General features: G+C 35.8%; 1 protein-coding gene across 3 annotated transcripts in view; it reads right to left on the bottom strand.

The window, feature by feature from the left end:
• Nucleotides 1-1,201: 1,201 nt before the first annotated feature.
• The window catches only part of STRN (striatin), a 97,436-nt gene continuing 79,405 nt past the window's right edge, over nucleotides 1,202-19,232 (bottom strand). For all 3 annotated transcript variants that reach the window (XM_034764934.1, XM_034764936.1, XM_034764935.1), the window contains 8 exons: nucleotides 17,446-17,621; nucleotides 16,365-16,412; nucleotides 15,573-15,694; nucleotides 13,781-13,948; nucleotides 12,978-13,118; nucleotides 12,192-12,299; nucleotides 10,577-10,663; nucleotides 1,202-10,483 (listed from right to left, as the gene is read on the bottom strand). In XM_034764934.1, coding sequence (XP_034620825.1) covers nucleotides 10,314-10,483; nucleotides 10,577-10,663; nucleotides 12,192-12,299; nucleotides 12,978-13,118; nucleotides 13,781-13,948; nucleotides 15,573-15,694; nucleotides 16,365-16,412; nucleotides 17,446-17,621 — 1,020 coding nt within the window. In that variant the 3' untranslated portion in view covers nucleotides 1,202-10,313. The remainder of the gene's footprint in view (nucleotides 10,484-10,576; nucleotides 10,664-12,191; nucleotides 12,300-12,977; nucleotides 13,119-13,780; nucleotides 13,949-15,572; nucleotides 15,695-16,364; nucleotides 16,413-17,445; nucleotides 17,622-19,232) is intronic.

Raw genomic sequence — 19,232 nt, 5'->3', positions numbered from 1 at the left:
GTTTACATCTAGCTCTTAGTCATACTGAGGGGCAGGGTAGGTGGATATGCTCTTCCTGCTTCTACTGCAGTTCACCCCTCTTTCTGGGGTCTACTAAATATTGTCTAGGTTAACTTTTAATCCTGCAATTATTGAGAAGACTAAGATAATTTTTGTTCATTTCCATATTTTTAAACTTTCCATTGTATACACATACTTACTACCAACCTTAACGTTAATGGCATTTTTTGTTTTCATGGACAATAAGACTATGCACCTATTACAACAATTAATAAGGGATATACACCTTTATGTTTCAGTTCATAATGCCCTGACAGTTTGTAGTTGGCTTTGGAAGAAACCTCCCCATGTGGGCAGGTTACTGATAAACTGTACATAAGAGCATTTTACACTTTCCACTGAAACATCGGATACTCGCCATTGCTGGAGACAGGATACTGGACTACACAAACCTTTGTTCTGTTCTAGCAATTCCTATTTTCCTACAGTCGAGGGGATTGGGAAAAGTGAATATTCTCCCAGCCACTGAAAGGAGGCTGGGGCTCTTCTCTGCCCTACTCTGCACTCAGAGGAAACAGGATGAGTTTGCTAACAAGTTTTTCTGTTCAATTCAATATAGATTTTTATACCATCCTCTTCACTGAGCATCTGCCAGTAGTGCATTAAGCAACATGACTGACCTCTGTCATGTGTGGTTCATTCTCTATCATCCTCTCCATGCGGGGAGAATTGTGTGTACACTTTTTAAAATGTACATGCTACTGTCTATGTTAGAGAAAGTAAGGTTGAAGCACATTGTGTTCTTCCTGAGATCGCTGCATCACTCTGTGATAATCAACCCCCTACACAAAGGCATTTACTCTATTGGAATAATGTGTCTCTAACTCCCAGTGAAGACACTAAGACCTGTGTGCATTAAGACTGCATAAGTTGTAAGGTGCCACTGATGTCAAGATGGCATAGTCACAATCAACAGCACGTGGAAATGTAGACCAAGTATAAAGAATTGAAAGGGAGATAATATTTGGCACAGGAACAGAAGAACTGCTTTTGTAAAGGTCAAATTTAAAAGGAAAATTCAGATGATACTAACATGGCCCACAATGGAATGTGCTAATATACATCTGTAGGGCTCTTTTGGGGTGTCCCCACACACTATATGCTTATATATTTCTTATAAATATATGGACACACTACAAAATGTTGAAAAATAGTATTTATTAGCACCCAATTTACATGTACAAGTATATGGTACAAATAACATTTACTTGCTCCTGCAACATTAAATAAAGCTGCTCTTAAAAACCATTGCTTATTTCTGGAAGTCCATGTGATTTTGCTCAGGCCAGAATGTGGGTACAGTATACAGATATTCCACTTCACTACTGCCATATCAATATAAATACCTACATGATTACCTCAATGTTACCTCATTTTAAATTGCACATTAACAAGCAAACATAACTTTAAACACAATTGCCCCAATACGTTCCACAACCAATAGTTTCATTGCAGTTCATAAAAACAGAAAACTTAGAGAACTCCTATTGAGATGTCCCAAAATGTACAAATAGGTGTTAAATGACTGCCCTGTGATTATTCAAATTTTGCCGTTTTGTATGTATGTCTAGGATTCTGAAAATGAATTCTGAAGTTCTGACACAATATTAAACTTTTAACTGATAATACAATGCTTTCATTCTAATACAAAAAACTTCTGGTCTGTTTGATGGTAAAAACATCTCAAAATTGTAGGGATTAGCACAAGCAGTTAGATTTTCCCCAATGAATGCAACATCCTTTTGAAATTATAGAACATTTGCAATTTATGGATTCTTATTATTGGGAGAACTAGTTACTTTGCAAATTTAAAAAATTGATATATAACTTTTAAAATAATTTATTCGCTGTGTACAAAAGAGTAGCATATATACCACCAAATTAGCATGTTTATAACTTTTACATAATCTCATACTAAACCATAGACACAAATTGACAAGCCATCAGAATTACTCAACAAATAGATATTTTCCATCTGAGCCACCATTTCACAAAGCACCTGCAGTCTGATACTGTTACACCAAAGTAGTCATTCACGACACTCATGAGTGCGCAACATAAGAACCCCAAAGTAACATGCACGCTCAATCTTTCTCCTTGTTAATTGTTTTCAAGGATGTGTTTCCCACATTACTCTTAGTAACTGGCACCCTTTCACTTCAACTTTCATTGGAGCAGCACAAAGTTCATACTTAGGAATGTGGCAGCTATAGTCACTAATATTTTGTAGTCACCACCTGTAATCTGGGTTGCCAATCCTCCAGATTGACCTGGAGTCTCCAGGAATTAAAGATTAATCTTAAATTCAAGATTATGTCATGTGAGGCAACTTCCAGGAATATGTTCAACCAAAATTGGCAACCCTATCCATATTTTAAAAGAGGCATTACCAGACAGCTTTGGTCCCAAATATAGTTTTTGTTTTAGGGAAAAAATGAAGTACAGGAATCAAAACAAGAAACAAACTGCATTAATAGTGAAACATATTTAAAATTACTTCAGTTTTAACTATGAGTAGTATTAGTTCCAGAGGCAAAGAAATTTCTTTGAAAGACTGTTTTAACTTGAGTGTCTCTTTAAGAAACCAATTGAAGATATTCATGCAAAATACACTGCAAGCAGAGAGTATACTGATGAATATCCATGTTAAGAAGTTATTATACCTATAATTAATAGAAAATATTACACTGAATAATAGTTTTATTATCCTGTATTTTTCTACAAGCTGCTGAGATGCGTGATTTAAGAAAACCACCGCATGTAGTACAAGACCCCCTCTCAATCCACTCAGGCTCCAAAGCTATAAAATGTTTTTTGTTAACATACTCTTTTTATATTTTCAAAAGTAAGTTGCTCCAGATTGCTAATGCTGAAGTGATACCCCTGAAATCTGTTTATGTTTGTTGTAAATGCTTGTCTGAGATGAAACAACAATTTTGGGAGCTCTACATTTGAAAAAAACAAGCTACATGTAAAGACCACAATTTCAATGAAAGATAGAATAAAAAAATAAATTCTTAATGGAAAAGTATCAGCCTGAAGTCCATCATTTATCCCTTATACAATACTTTTGGCTGCTCTTAGTAAGTAAGCCACAAAAGTCATGAATCTATTTGGTTTGGCAAGAAATTATTCCTTCCCTTTTAGAAAAGTACAAATCCAACTGTGTAACTCTTTTTTTTAACCTTTCAGCTTAAGACTTTGGTGCTAGGACCAAAGATTTCTCAGACTCTGAGCAAGTAGTTTTGGGAGCCTGCAATTCAAGGTGAACGAATGCAACCAAACAGGACTTTTAGGCCTTGTCAGCACAGGGCTTTGAACAATTTAAAATACATGCTTAAGCATGGTGTAAACATGGTTGTGATCTTACTGTGTCATAAGTCTTGGCAGTGTAGACAGGGTCAAATTGGTTTAAAAAATATCACACTAGCTCATGTAGAGACCTGCATTAAAGTATATTTTTTAATCTAGCTACAGTATGGATTGGTTTGTCCATGGCGACAAAGTAACTTTACTGAAAATGAGCAAGATTAAAAGCAGGTCGATGAGGTAATATCTTTTAATGGACCAACTTCTGTTGGTGAAAGAGAAAAGCTTTTGAGCTACCCAGAGCATGTCATCAGGACCTGAAGAAAAAGTAGAAAAGAAAAAAATGTCTCTTTCACCAACAGACGCTGGTCCAGTAAAAGATATTACCTCACCCACTTTGTCTTTCTATCCTGGGACCAACACGGCTACAACAACACTGCAAACACCAGATTAGAACCCTTGTTGCACCGTTCAAAGGGATTTATACTGAGAACAGAATCTTAAAGCAAGGTCTTACATTGTACAGTACTTCTCAGGTTTCAAACAGACTTCAAGCAACAAAATTAAGTCAGCAGGTAGGATACAAAAAATTAGAAAATTCACTAGAATCAGAAACTAAAATTAAAAATAAGTAGGTCCAAATTTTTTGTTCTAAATAATGAAAACTCAGATGCTGTAGTCCTAGAGACCTGAAATCCCACCTGTCCTTCAGGAAAAGTGTTTAAACAGGAAGTCGCTGTTAATCAATGCAATTCACCCTCCAAAGCAGGAAGTCAAAAACAGATGGGATTTTAAGGCTCTGTGAATGTATAGTTTATGGAAGAGATTCAAATGGTAACAACAAATGAGACCATGAAAAAGGTGGCTACTCAGCAAATAGTTGTTAGTAAACAAGGAAAAGTCATCATACGCAACCTAAGAGGTTGATTTAGCAAGATTTTCACTAACAGGAGCAGACCCATTAAATGAACAGGAATACTTGCCTGAGTAAGGATCACTTAAAAATAGGGGTTTGATCGGGCTCATGCCTTAATTTTTCACCATCCTAAGATTTCCCATTTTGTTCCATTTCACGTCAGGCCATCCTTCAAAATTCAGTTTCCCTCCAACTACAATTTTTCTGCTTTGTAGACATACCCCACAGGCAGCCTGATGGGCAAATTGTTGTCTACCACCTGACTATTGTTACCCTTAGTCATACTGAGTAGTACCTGACATTGAAAGGGGTTTTGATTAGCAGATTACGTGCAATTTGTAGTTACACCACTGTTGTTCTATAAACCTAAATCCATTTATACCACAGAAGTCAAGTTATGTCACTTTTCAGTGTAGCTTCCTCCACAAAATACACAAAAGTCAGAGTAAATGGTAAATTCTCAACTCCTTAAGGGACAGGGGCACTATCCGAAATACTTGCCTCAGGGAAGAGCAATAGATTTCAAAAAATAAAACAAAAACAAAACTAAAACCTTACTACAGAGTTACTCTATGCCACTCAAGACAGAATTAGTTAATTTGACTGTAGCTTTGAAGCTCACCATCAGGAAAGGTCCAAGAGGTAACATGAATTAACTATGTTACAAATTATACATTTTCCTAACAACAATACCGTACGTTCATTAGTCTTAATGTCAAGGTCTGATTTTTCCCTTTTTAATAGTTGTGGCCAAATAATTTTCCATTTAGCAGTCTCAAATTTCAGAATGTATTTTTAAATGTTGTATTGTACTTAGGGTAGAATTTCCACAGTTATTTCCATTTTGTATTTTCCCAATTTAATGAAGAGTTCCATTTCACCTATCTGAAATATATACATGTTAATAAACTGACTCATGAAATATCTTTGAAGCATTTTTCCCATTCATAGCTCATTTGCATGTCAAAATAAAAAATAAAAAGCTGTAGCATCATTTAGTAACATAGTAAAATGGCTAAAACATTTGTATATCACACTGGAAATAAAGCAAAGTTTCCAAAGCTAAGCTTAGAATGGCATTGACTGTGCATTTATTTGTATGGAATGGATTGTTTATAATGAATTAAATGCAAAAATACCATAATCATTTATATAACATTGAGGTCATGATCTAAATCCGCAAAATCATGGGCATTCAGAAATAAGGCTGAAAACCAGTCCTGCACTCCCTCCATTGTGATTAAGTTCTAATCCTATCACAGTACATGAGAACCAGTCACCTATTAACTTCTTTATGGCCTGATACTGCAAATTCTTACATATGTGCTTAAGTTGATGCTCATGTGTGGTCACACTGAAGTCTCTGAGGAGTATGTGTCAAAGTTAGACTGGACCTTGTATTTGAAAAATAAATTAACAAAACACCATTTTATTTTCAAAGATTTTGTTATAAGATACCACAAATCTCTTGCTACCCCTTCTCTAGTGGTATATTTTACTCTTTCACCAAACTATACTTTCTACTTTGGCACAAAAGGGCAAAATTTAGAATTTAAAATTGGGTCTTAATATCATGCAACCAGTGATGGGCAGACTTCATACAAATTGACATTCATTACAGAAAAGTCTTTAGAAGTGCTTGAAAAAGATGCGAGATATGACGTTTATGCTTGCCAATGAATTTTTGGTTTCCTTTAGAATGGATTCTAGTAACATGCTTGGAATCTGGTGTTCCTGTCAAAAAATGATGTATGTATTTTACATTAATGCATAGTTTTGTGGAACTCCCTATATCAAATGATTAAAGCAGCTGAGAATTAGAAAAATTTGGGATGAGTTCACACTGATGTATTGAAAAAAGTGTGTATTTAGTTACTTTAAATTTTATTTACTGAAAAGGACAAGTTTTTATTTATTTGGAATTTGCAGCTTCTACATCTATGGTTATGGTTTAATTACAAAGCTGAATACTGAACAATTACACACTTAGTAACTCAACCGTATTACGCTTGGGAATACTTAAGCTGTAACATTACTTTAACCTCACTCTGCACCCTAAAAAAAAAACCCTATAGGAAGTGAGGTTTATTTTAAAGATCTCTTTCTAAAGAAAATGTTTTTTTTATTAAATGAAAAACTTAAATGTGATCTGAAAATCATGGTAGTCCTAGGTGACTTTTATAAACAATATAAATGAAAAAGACATTTGAACACTCAGATTAGGATTTTACTTGGCATGTCACAGAGGTTTGTCTTTAAGGTACCAAATATATAAGTGACTAAGACACTATAAAAGTGAAGGAAATATTTCCCATAATACTTAATCCAAGGTGTGTCCCAAACTAGTCTAATCCTTTTGCACAAGAAAGTATTTTAGTTAGCTGGATCGTAAACATACAAAAACAGCATACGGTTTATCCTTGTAAATTGGAAGTGAAAAGGAGGATGTTTAAGCTTATTAGATCATTTTCACCAGATAAAGGGGTTGTAATTTCTCCTTTCAACTGGGCTTTACTAAAAACAAAAATTAATAACACAGGTTAACCTACATTGAAATTTCTATGAAACAAAACTACAAAATTGCCATGTGAACTTGATTTGGAAATAGCATAATGGCAGAATGTAATGCATCATGGGTATGGAAATGTTTAGTGGAGATACAGCAAGGAACAGAGTTGGGTCCAATCCTGTGAATATTTTCATTATTGGCCAATACACATTAATGAAATTTACAGACTATACTGAATTGGGAGGAGTTGCACATAACTAAAAAAGAAACAACAACCTGGGAAGCAATAATACTGAAAATTGTCTAAAGAAGATGGCAGATACAACTGGGATTTGAGTTTGCGATCTGACAGCAGCAAAAAGGCCAATAAAATTTTGGGCTGTGAGAGTAGAAGCATCACATCATAGAACACACAGGTTAACAGACCCTGTCTATACTAGTGCTGTTGGCACTGCATCTGGAATGGTGTGTGCACCGTTTTGGACAGCAAGTTATGAAGAAATAAACTGACAAACTGAAAGGGCTGAAATGATCAGGGGTTGTAGAGAGTTGACTTGTGAGGAAAAAATGAAAAGAGCTAACATGTATAGCTTGCCTAAGAGACAATTAAGAAAGGGATATGATAAGAGTCTACAGATACCTTCAGGGTGTAAATACCAAGCATGGAGAGGAACTATGCAGTACAAAAGGACAGTAATTTGGAATAATGCGATGAAATTAAGAAAAGAAATATTTAGACTGAATATCAGGTAAAACTTTCCAATAGTGAAATATCTAAGCATTGGCGTAGTCTTCCAAGGGAAGCAACGAAAGCCTAATCATTTGGGACATATATAAAACCTCACTGGTCAAAACGCTATTTAAAACGCACAATAGGGTAACAATCCTACTTTGTCAGGCTGATGAACTAAACGGCCTAAGCGGTCCTTTCCATCCCTAACTTCTATGATGATATTCAGAAGAGCTGACAGGCTCATGCACAGTATCCTGCAGTCCTGCTAGTACGTGAGCAGATACAGTAAAAAAGACATTAACATCAATTATGAAGACCAGCACAAAAATATATACTCCACAACTTCTTTGTAAGGCTACATTTGTTTTTTAAAGGCACCTCATCTTCCAGCTATTGCCAGCTTTAAAAGATTCACTTTTCAGTTTGAGCAAGAGCTCAAGAGTAAGAATGGAACATCTTTCAATTCACATTTGACTAGCCGCTTTTTCTTACATTCAACTTTTAATCAGTTAGAACGACAGTCTTTAAAAACAAGCATGCTGGCCTATTAGTTTTATGTACAGCAATCTAAACACCTGTAACTATGTATTATATTTTGTAAGCAAATAGCACAACATTCATTTCATACTTATTATCCTTTGTATACACAAACTGAGAAGAATTCTTAATACTAAAACATTAAAATGCACCCATGAAGTCTTCCCTTACAAGACAGATTTAATACATGTTTACAATATATATATACACATCTATAATATACATAACTTTTAGAATTTTTCAAATAAATCTTTGTAATTTCCTTTCCAAAAAGAAATAAAATAATGACACTGAAAGAACAAGTCAAGTACACAAATGATTTTTCACAAAGTTGAATGCTCAGTTTTGCAGCCAGATTTCCCCTTTTTATCATATAAAACTAAATAATTTGTGTTATTATAGTAATCTGTTTAGTGGTAAAATTCTAATGTTATTTAATGGAAATATATTGTACATCAATATCACAAACTGAAATATCTGAATATGCTGAGCAGTAAAAGGTATTCCAGGGTATTTAGCATTAAATATAGTACACTGCAGCCTCAAACAGTTTGGGGCAACTTTTTATCATAAAGCAACAGAGTGACATTGAATGTTAATCTAAACTCCCTATTGTAATCAATGGGGAGTTGGTCTGCCTAAGTGTGGTTCTGCTCTGAAAAATCACTCTAAAAATAGCATTGTGTCCTATGTTTACTGTGTTTCAATGACTCCTATTTCCAACATGTCAGTTTAAAAGAAAAGATTTCTTTATTAACTTCTAGCCAAACTCAACCTGGGATTTGAGAGTCAGGTGGGGTTCTTTCCTTCTCACATCATCACCAGTAATAAAGAATCTGCAGAACTAATTACATTCCACAAGTGGAACTGAGGACACCACTGCCTTAAATGGATTTACAGAAAGGTAACCAAGTCTGATGGTGCCCACCTTACTCTTTCTCACCTGCGATACGCCCTGCAGGGACAACCGGACTAAAAACCAGCAAACTTATTTCTGTCACTAAAGTAAACAGATATACTCTGAATATAGCGAGGGACCAGATCTGCTGAGTAAAAAGGTGCTGTTTTTAAACAGTCACTTTTCACATAACCACACTTTAAAGATCAATGGCACAGCATGCCCCATACAGGGGGAACATTTCAAAAGTTCCAACGGTTTGAAAGTTAGGGAATCTCTCTAGAACAAGTAGAATCTTTCAAACTGGTGGAACTTTGTAAAGGCACCTACTACATTAATCTGATAGCAAGGCTCACACAGAGCACTAAGAAATCATGTTTATTCTTAAAATGAAATCATGATTTTCATCCACAGTGGCTCCCTTTCTTGAAGGAATGGGAAAAAATGAAGATGTGTTGGCTAAACTCTGCTAGAGATTGCTGTAGGAAGTTTTATTATAATTTCTTGTGCCTGACCAACAATAAACAGTATTATAAATTTGAATAAATTAAATCCCTTATTACAGTATATACAGACTATTTCAGCCTGTCTCCTTAATTGTGATTAGACTATGGCCTTAGCTTCTAGCCACTTGCTATCACATTCTTCCACAAAATTAATAAAATGTATACATTTCCTGCAAACTAAATATTTGCTGTATAACATAATAGATTTAACAAAACATTACTGCATTAATAATTTTTAAAATTTAGTATTTTTTTCCTTTTAAACAAATTTACCTTATGCTAGCAGCCAAGTGGGCTGAGATTAACGATCAGCTACTTTCCTCTAAACACCATCTAGTCATTAATACCAAAGGGATGAACAAGTGAAATTCACATGGTAGCCCAATGGGCATGTGAACGGTCACCTTTTTAGGTTACTTAATTTAAGTATGCTGTTTATAAGATTCCTTGATGAGAAACACTTGGAAGTTCCCCTCCCCTCTCCCTGCAGCAATCAGGCCACCTATTTACTTGACCATCCCTCTATAGTGTCCCATTTTATTAGCAGAGAATACAGATACCTAGTTTCGCCCAAGGCCTGCCTGGACGAATATTCACACCCTCAGAAATAAAAGCATTTCTTTTGTTGACATTTGAAACTGAGAGTTTCCAAGCTCTCAGCACCGGCTGAGTTCGCAGAAACCTGAAGAAACCTTAATTTAGAAAAGAGCACCCTGCAAAAACTAAACCATTACAAACGTTCTCTTAATTTCAGGGTAGGAAATGAAGATTCTTGCTCACGTCTCCCTCTCTTTTGTGCATCTGGTTAAATGTACAAGAGCTAGAGTTGAAAGGGAAGCACTGTGTCATACGAAGACCTTAGCCAGAGCATCTGCTCCTGCACTGGCAATATAACATTTGGATGGGTGAAATGCCACATCATGAATAGACTCATCAAATTTTTTGCGATGAGCAGTAAATTCTTGAATACAGGTTTTGCTTTCAAGGTTCCATAAGCGAATTGAACAGTCATGACCTACATAGAGAAAGAGGGAAATATGTTGTCTTAATTGTAAAAAACATTAAAGTTATTATGATAAAGGAAGAGGTTAACATTTGATGTACTTACTGCCAGACATCAAATACAAGCCATTAGGATCAACAGCTAAACTTGTGACTGCATCTAAGTGGGCTACCATTGCGTGGATCAGTTTTCCTTTGAAAGAAAAGATTATCCGGGTTATTTTTCTACAGTTATTTTTTGTAATTCAACATATTATGGCAATTTACTTTGTATGGCCCCACTGAATCTGAAAGAGAATGAACATTTTAATTCTGTCGATTGCTTTTTCTCACTGATTGGAGCCTTTCACATTTTATATTATATTAAAGAAAAATACTCTCTCATGACTGGGTGAGTATGGTTATGTATCAACTCATTTTATATTGTTAATTTGCTTAAGTGGTCAACAGTTCTAACGTCAACAACTGTGTTAATCCATTGCACTGCATATACAACATACACTTTGTGGACTGTAACAATCAATAGTTTTTCCTGAGCTGATGCTGCAGCCAGAGTGCATATACAAGTTTCTGCTTCCTAACTGACTTAGAGGTCAGTTATTCAGCAATAAGCCACAACAATGTGTGCATCGGTAGGCAATCATCCACATTTTGGGTAAATACAGTTGAGTGCCTTCAATCATTCCAAAACGGAATCAGTCCTTTACTACTGTTGAACCTTGCATGACTTATTGCTATTATAGCAGCTCCTTCATTTAAAACCCACAAGTGTTTTGTATGTTTTATATGGAATATATTCTTCTGTTGTGGAAGGAAATTAACACAAGAAGGGTAAAAAAAACAGGAAAAAGGTTTAGGCTTTTTGTCTACTTGTTCAATTTTTAAAAAATAGGTTTATTTATTTTCATCTTTTCCCCCCAGCTTCTACTATCCCTTGCCATGAGCTCAGATGACACTTTAAGCTCTCGTGTTTTACTGTAAAAAAACTACTGGGAATACTGAATTGTGTGCAATACAACTTTTAAGAAAGTGAATTGGCAATAGCAAGAGGGCCACAGATTGCTGGGAAAGGATTGGTTTACTACTGCCATTGAATCCCACAGCACCTCTGTGCAGGTAATTGGATCCCTTAAAACTGAACTGGGAATGTTAATTCAGCTCCCCGTCCAGACTTAAACTGAATTAAAAACTGCCCAGTTGTTCCTGGAGAAGAGGCCATTTTCTTTGAAGCAACATTGCGGGAGGGGCGCTCCCATTGAGTCTGGACCAATGTCATTAGTGGAACTTCAAAAGGAAACTACTGCTTCCCCAAACAGGCCAGGCCAGACCCAGTGCTCAGCAATCCTACAGAGATGCCTAGGCTGCTTTTAACTGCTTATGAGGATCCAAGCAGGCAGAATTAGAAAAAACAAAAAAAAAAGATGAAAAATCAGCAAATGAAAATTTTAGACCAACATGAGGGGAAGTTTCCTAAGAATGAGTTTCCACTAGGTCTGTGCAATAGCCCTACAAGGGAAATGGAGAAATCACTACCACGTGAGACATTTAAAACCAGAAACTGCAGACTGCAACAGTGCAAGTTTCCCGACATTGCCTCACATTTCTACAGATGCAGTCTGGACCGATAGATCGGTGTCAAAGGTCATTCAATTCTTGACCTCTCTCATGAGACTGCCCACAAATTTGAGTTTGTTGGCAGTATCTAGTGAAAGAACACTTACCTGTATTGTTGTCATAGAATTTGATGTGCCTGTCTTCATGGGCAGTGATACTAATAGGAAGCGTTGGATGGCTGACAACTCTGTTGATCTGGCAGGAAGAGTTAGCGGCTATGAAAAAAATATATAGTGAATCTTTAAAGACTGAAAACTCCAGCACACATGTTCCTTTGAAAGAATAAAATTAGTAACAAGTTTTGGGTTAAAAATTCTTCCTAGGCATTAAATCTACCATGTGTCTGTAATGGAAGCTCTCTCAAGCAATAACTTACTTTTATATAGTGCCTTTTATCCTAAATCATTCCACAGCACTTTAAAAGTGACACACATGCACACTCACTGTCACTCAGACACACTTACCTAACATTGATACGCTTACATATAATATCCATTCATGGGGATACATAGAGGAGGGGTTTTGCTATGGATGCCCCCAACCTATTTCCTCTGCTTTAATTTCTACTATTACAGCAACTGCTTAAAAATATCCCAATAGAATTATGAGTCACACAATGCATGTTCAAAATATGTATTTCTTCTGACCTTTTACCAGAGATCTGTGGTTCACTGTGTTGCTGGACCCCTGCATGAGATCTAGAGGATTAGCTGTAAAATTATCCATCACTACTTAAAATCCAGCAACTGCCTTTCACTCTATAATTTCACCTGTCACCCAACTTGCCAATTTTTTGTGAACATACTCTCATTTTGAGTAAAATAATACAAGCTTTCAACAATAAAAATATCAACCTCTCTCAATGAGGAAATGTTTTCATTTTGGATACATACTGGTATCTATGTTGGACTCCAAGGTAAGAATTCGTTGCCGTGTCTCCATGTTAAAAATGCAAGTGTGCCCACTGTTAAATGATGCTACCATGTGGCTTGGGTCACTGCTCACAAGGTCCACAGAAGAAGGGATTCCCATTTCTACAGAAAAGCAGCACATTTTTCAGAAATGAATTAGTTGGTAAAAGCAAGAAACCAGGTAACATTTTGGTATAAAAAAATAATATAGTTTCATTATGACATAAGGAAATATAGTTAACGCTGTCTAAAACTATATGATTTTCAAACATTACTTATCAATTGAAACATTGACTGCCATCTTGCACTTGATAATATAATAAATACAAGTCATTATTTGAAGTGATACTCTACAGTGGTTCATTCGTTTATAACAGATTTTATTATCTAGAAAGAGTAAGGACCCAGAATCTAAGCCCATATTATCTAATATGGTCACCAACTTAATCTTAGTTGGTGGATATACTATCTCAGATAATATTTTTTATTAAGATGCTTTATTTAGAGCTTGGGCTGGGATAGGAGATCCATTTCTACTTTGAAGTATGTTCATTTCTTGCATGGAGCTCTAAGACTAATTCCCAGAGAAAAACATCTGTAGGACAAAGTTAGAGGACGCAAGTAACTTAAAGGGTAAAAATACTTACAAAAAAGTTGCATTTGTTTAAAAACTACTATTAAAACTAAGATGGAGTCTTCAAGAGCAGCATGGAGGAATGTGTGGGACAATAACAGAAATTATAACAGCTAAGCTATAAGCATTTAAGTTGGAAATTATTCTGTACCTTGATTATCATTAAATATATTAAGAGCTGGAGCAATTTCTGAAGCTTTCCATAAACGTATGGTGCCATCTGCTGAACAGGATAGTAAACGCTGGTGTGCTCCACTATAAACCAAGCCCCATACTGCATCTGTGTGGCCTAAAAATGCACCTCGTAGAACAGACGGATCTGTGAAAAAAGTTATGTGGGATAAATGTTTTGAAACAAAATTTAAATAAAGAGAAACCAGGCACTGAATTAGAAGTTATTTCTTTGGCTGTATATAGAATCAAATATTAAAACAGAGGATCTGGCTGGGCCTATCACTGAAGAAGTTTAGCTTATTCAGTGTAACGGTACTCAAATTTCACTAGGGTATCTGGAATTCAGTTATATAATTTGTATTTTTAAACAAAAAAATTGGCTTTTACAACATCTCTAAAAATCCACTTCCTCTATACCACTAAAACTCTTACTATCTTGTACTGATTACTGCCACCTCCTCCTTTCTGGCCTGTGCTTCTTTCCTACCCGCTCAGTATATTCAAAATACTGTAGAGCGTAAAGCACCTTCCTTTCCTGGTGCTCTCCCTGCTCCTTGAGTGTCTTTAGTGGGTTAACATCTCTTTCTAAATCAAGGCCAAACCCCGCAGCCTCATCATAAGGCCCTATACACACAGCTCAGACCCTGCCTATATTTTAAGCTATCTTCTGCCTCCTCTTGCTCCCTATGTGCACTCTTCTCTTTAGTGTTCCCCAGCTGTTTCCTTTTCTCAAGTGCAGCTCTATACCTTTCACCATGTTGCCACCAATTCTTAGAACAGACTATGTGCAGGCCAAGCAATCTTGATCCTCTTCAAATGTGTTTCTTTCCACTAATACACTATCTTTAATTTATAACATAATCCTAAACCCCCCAAAACTTACCAGAAACTAACACATAAATGAAAAATAGGTATGATTTTTTTTTTTTTTGCAAACCCATAGTCTCCCAAAACTATTTCCTTTCCGAAGTTTTTCTTTTGTCCCCGTTTTCCATGACCACCACTTATTTATTAAATTCTATAATTTACACATTTCCTCAGCACAGCTCTTGTCTTCCTACATGTTTCTACAAAGCTATTCACCTCAGTGGTATTATAAAAATAAGAAGAAGCACTTAGAAAGGGAGAAACATTCTGATATCTTCATAATGCATACAGAGGATGAGAAATGAAAGGATAATTCCATGTATTCCTAGCCTTTTCCAATCTGAAAGTGTTCATGTATAATATCAACAGAACCAACAGGAAAAAAAAGAAGTTGCAATTATGCTACATGAGGGAGAAATTAGCATTCAAGAAGTTAAACATAAGTTAAGATTAAAATGCCATAAATAGTATGTCAGCTTATTTTTCAAAAGCCAACTTTCATACAAACCATACAGGAAACATCATGTTAAGAAGTCTCTTGACATAGCCCTTGTTCTTTGTTAAACTGGCAGGTTCCACCCTTTTGCCAGCCCGTAACAAAGAGTCAATCCAAGAACTAATGCAGCAGTTTACTTATGATTTGTCTACATGGCGAGTTAGTGCACAGCAAACTGGTGTGCTGTAGATTCACACTGCGGCTTGCATGTACTAACTCACTATGTAGTCAAGGCCTTTGATACTAAAGCCAATAGTTACCTTTTTCTTTCAAGTTCTGAATACCACTACGCAAAACAGTTCACAGTGCTGCTAAATTCAGCAAAAGTTCAAGTTTTCACTAGATACCTCATTTTCACTTGCTAAGTGTCTGTGACAAAAACGTGCCAAGTGGGACAAAAACGTACCATAAGAATCATAGGGGTCAATATTTGGGTTTGTCGTATTCCAGGCCTGGATGAGGCCATCAGTTCCTCCACTATAACACTGCTCACCATTACTGCTCATTACCACACAGAGCACTGGGCCACTGGAAAAAAACCCACAGAAACCAAATTATCAATTTCAACTCTTTTCACTGATTACATGTAAGAAAAATAACTCTTAAATCTATGTTCAAACAAAACATTTGGTCTTGTGAACTCTTAACTGAGACTCACTAGATGGAAACACTGCAACAAAAATACTGCACATTTCAGGTGGTCTGAGATACAGTGCTTTTGACTTTGACTAAAAAGGCTCCCCCATCTCAGTGTCCAGTCATATTATTCAAGTTAGACCAAATTAATGATTAAATCAATTGCACGAAGTACAAAAGCAGCACTAACGATGTGCCTGTTCCTACCAGTTTTAAAATATAATTCAACTTAACTATTTTGCCTGCAAACAACTTCATACTGTACACACATTTAATAGGAAAAAAAATTCTGTACTGCAGTAACAAGCACAAAAGTTCCCTATATTTGCAATACTTATAATTAGATTTGTTTTTTTAAACTGGTAGCTTTAACAAGCTCCAACTCTAATAAAGACATTCATAATAGATCCAAACACACATACAAATATTTAAAATGGATAATATGGAAACTAAATTAATAAAAAGACTAGCTGATTTTTTATACATGGTAGAAATTAATACTTGAAAACTACTTTAAACACATAAAAACTGTTATTTCTCAGAGTACAATAGTGTTTCTTACCTATGTGCTCTGAATGTATATATAGGTTCTACATCAAGAGAGGCACTCCTAAACAAAAGCACAGGAGAGCGGTTTCAGAGTTTATGTTACAGTACACAAGTGTTCCCCGAAATATTTTTTGAAAACAGAATGCTGAAACAGCTAACTTGTCCAACGGCTGTAAACTCATATGAAAGTTTTCCCCAACCATCTTACATCTCCAAAAAGCAATACTGGAAAGATTTTTTTTGTAAAGCAGCCAAACAAACAAACAAAAAAATGACATCAGACTAATCATGAGCAATCTTACAACAATCAAACCAAAAAGAGGGAATAAACTTTGAATAGATTATGTATATTCTATGGGCCACATTTTATATTGTGCTCAGCCACAAAATAGAGGGAGGGAGCTGATTACAGCTCACTGATTCTAAGGTCAGTTATGCCAAAGCCCCAAGTGAATTTACAGCAGCTAAGAACATACTCTAGACTCTGCCAGCTGGTAATTATCACTAAGGAACTGCAAGAGTACACCATGCTCTGGCCAAGTCTCTCCCCACCAATCACTCTGGTGACTCTAGGAGTGGTGGCATAGTTACTGGCTATTCAGGAAATCTCCAGCAGAGGAGATGCATCCAGATCCAGCAGCGCACAAGGTGCAGAGTGGGCCAGAGAATCTGATCTCATGTCTGTTCATATTTTTATTAGTAAATATATATCACTTACTAATGTGTGTGTGTGTGTGTGTGTGTGTGTGTGTGTGTGTAATTAAATAGGTCACCACCTTTAAATAAGTTTTCCTAGTAAAATAATATAACAGTATCTATATGGAAGTACAGTAAACAGAAATCATATGGTATTTTCATAATGAAAAGAAAAGAGATTAATGAAGTTACATGGCGTCAGCCTGGCATTCTTTTAAGGTCTGTATCTTACAACAGCCTCATGCCCCCTCGCAATGAAGTGAAAAGGGAGGACTCCCATTGACTCCACCTGCAGTTGGATCAAGCCCCAAATGACCTTTTCTTTGTTGCTACTGTTTCTCTAAATAATTAGTTTAGATGTTTTCACATAAACAACACTTAAATAAGAATAGCCTTACTTTTTTGCTGGTGCTGTTTTTTGTAAATTCCACATTTTTAACGTATGGTCCTCGGATGCAGTTATTAAGACTGGTTCAACTGGATGGAAAGCCAGACCTCTTATTCCATCAAAATGACTTCTTAATGTGAACTTGGGATTCCAGGTCTTCCTCAGTGCATCCTTATTGTTTGCTATCTATTTGGAAAAAATTCCCAAAACTTATACTTAGTTTGGTGGACTCACAACAGAAGGAGAAATCAGAATTTTAATCTAGCATTTATGGATTACTTTAAATTGTTACTTCATTTTCATATCTCCAGGTCTTTAAACTAACCAGCACTCTATTTACCAAGCATTAGAAAACTCATATTTACATATATAGGTAGTATATACAAAAGTCAGATTATTTGCACCTTACTTTTCTTCCTCACTTTTATATTTTTAAAAAGTAGCAGTAGTTTATGACCAGAATTAAAAATAAGATCATAAATAACATAAATTGGATTACTTTTTAAAAATGATAAAGAGAAGCATCCCATAAAAACAGAGGGTGGAAGTCCTCCCATATGGACATGCCTCTGTGCAAACATGAAATGCTCTGAGAGTCACATTTATTATCGCTCAGTGACTCAAAGTTTGTCAGTTTACAAGTCACAAGATACCCTTCCTAACAACCAGCACTGCCAACTCAGCCTAGGATATGGAAGTTCAGCTGTGTTCTTTCTGGTTCACATATTAACAACAGTGGCCTTGACTCAAACAGGGTGCATTATAGGAATAGTTAGGATGCAATTGGGGTGTGGACCTTAAGGTAAAATATCTGTGATGGAAATGTGGCTAGCAATTCTGTCAATGGACAAGCCAGGAAATAATCCAATTTATTTTCTTAGAGATGTATCGGCTTTGTTGTGCTAACAGGATCAGTACAAATTTATTTTTATCAGTAAAATAAGCAGTGATGACTTGGAATTAAAAAAAGGAAGCAGAACAGTTGAGTAAGACCATATTTACAAAGGTTTCAGAGTGGTAGCCGTGTTAAGTCTGTATCAGCAAAAACAACGTGAAGTGGGTTTTAGCTCACGAAAGCTTATGCCCAAATAAATTTGTTTGTCTCTAAGGTGCCACAAGGACTCCTTGTTATATTTACAAAGATACTTCTCTGACAATAACTGCTTTTTAAAAGTGACCCAAATGATAATCCAATCTCAGTAACATAAAAGAAATGCTGTAAGGCAGTCATTTCAACACAGCTCCCTTGGACAAAGGCTGAAATAAAACACTGGATGATCTTTTAGGGCTTTGTCATCAACCACTGCCTGCGCTAAGTTTCACAGAATCACAGAACTGCAATGGACCTCAAGAGATCATCTAATCAAGTCCCCTGCACTCATTTGCTTGGCAATAACAGATAAAGTCCACTAATAAAATGTTGATACAAAAACCAAATCAGGACTAAAGGTATCATAATATTTTTTGTGAAGCACATTTCATGTAGATCCCAACATGTGTGTCTATAATTAATTGCAGGCAAACAGAGAGGATTGATGCCCCTTTGAAAGATTGGTCTTTAATAGACTACAGCTCAGAGATTTCAATATTGAAAAATCTATGCATTCTATCCAGCATATCTTCAAACAGTATGTAGTATGTATCAGAGACTTAAAAAGTGAAACTGTTTCCCAGAGTTTAATAAATATTGAAGTAATAATGAGAACACGCAGTTAGCATAGAAACCTAAAATTTTAGAAAACCCGTCTCAATAAGCATTAAAAGAGAAATAGTGGTTACTAAATCTGTAAACGAGGT

Source organism: Trachemys scripta, chromosome 3 (genome assembly GCF_013100865.1).
Source record: "Trachemys scripta elegans isolate TJP31775 chromosome 3, CAS_Tse_1.0, whole genome shotgun sequence".
NCBI classification, from domain to species: Eukaryota; Metazoa; Chordata; order Testudines; family Emydidae; genus Trachemys; species Trachemys scripta.
The sequence above is the reverse complement of the archived record's forward strand: the minus strand, read 5'-3'. Positions and strand labels throughout refer to the sequence as shown.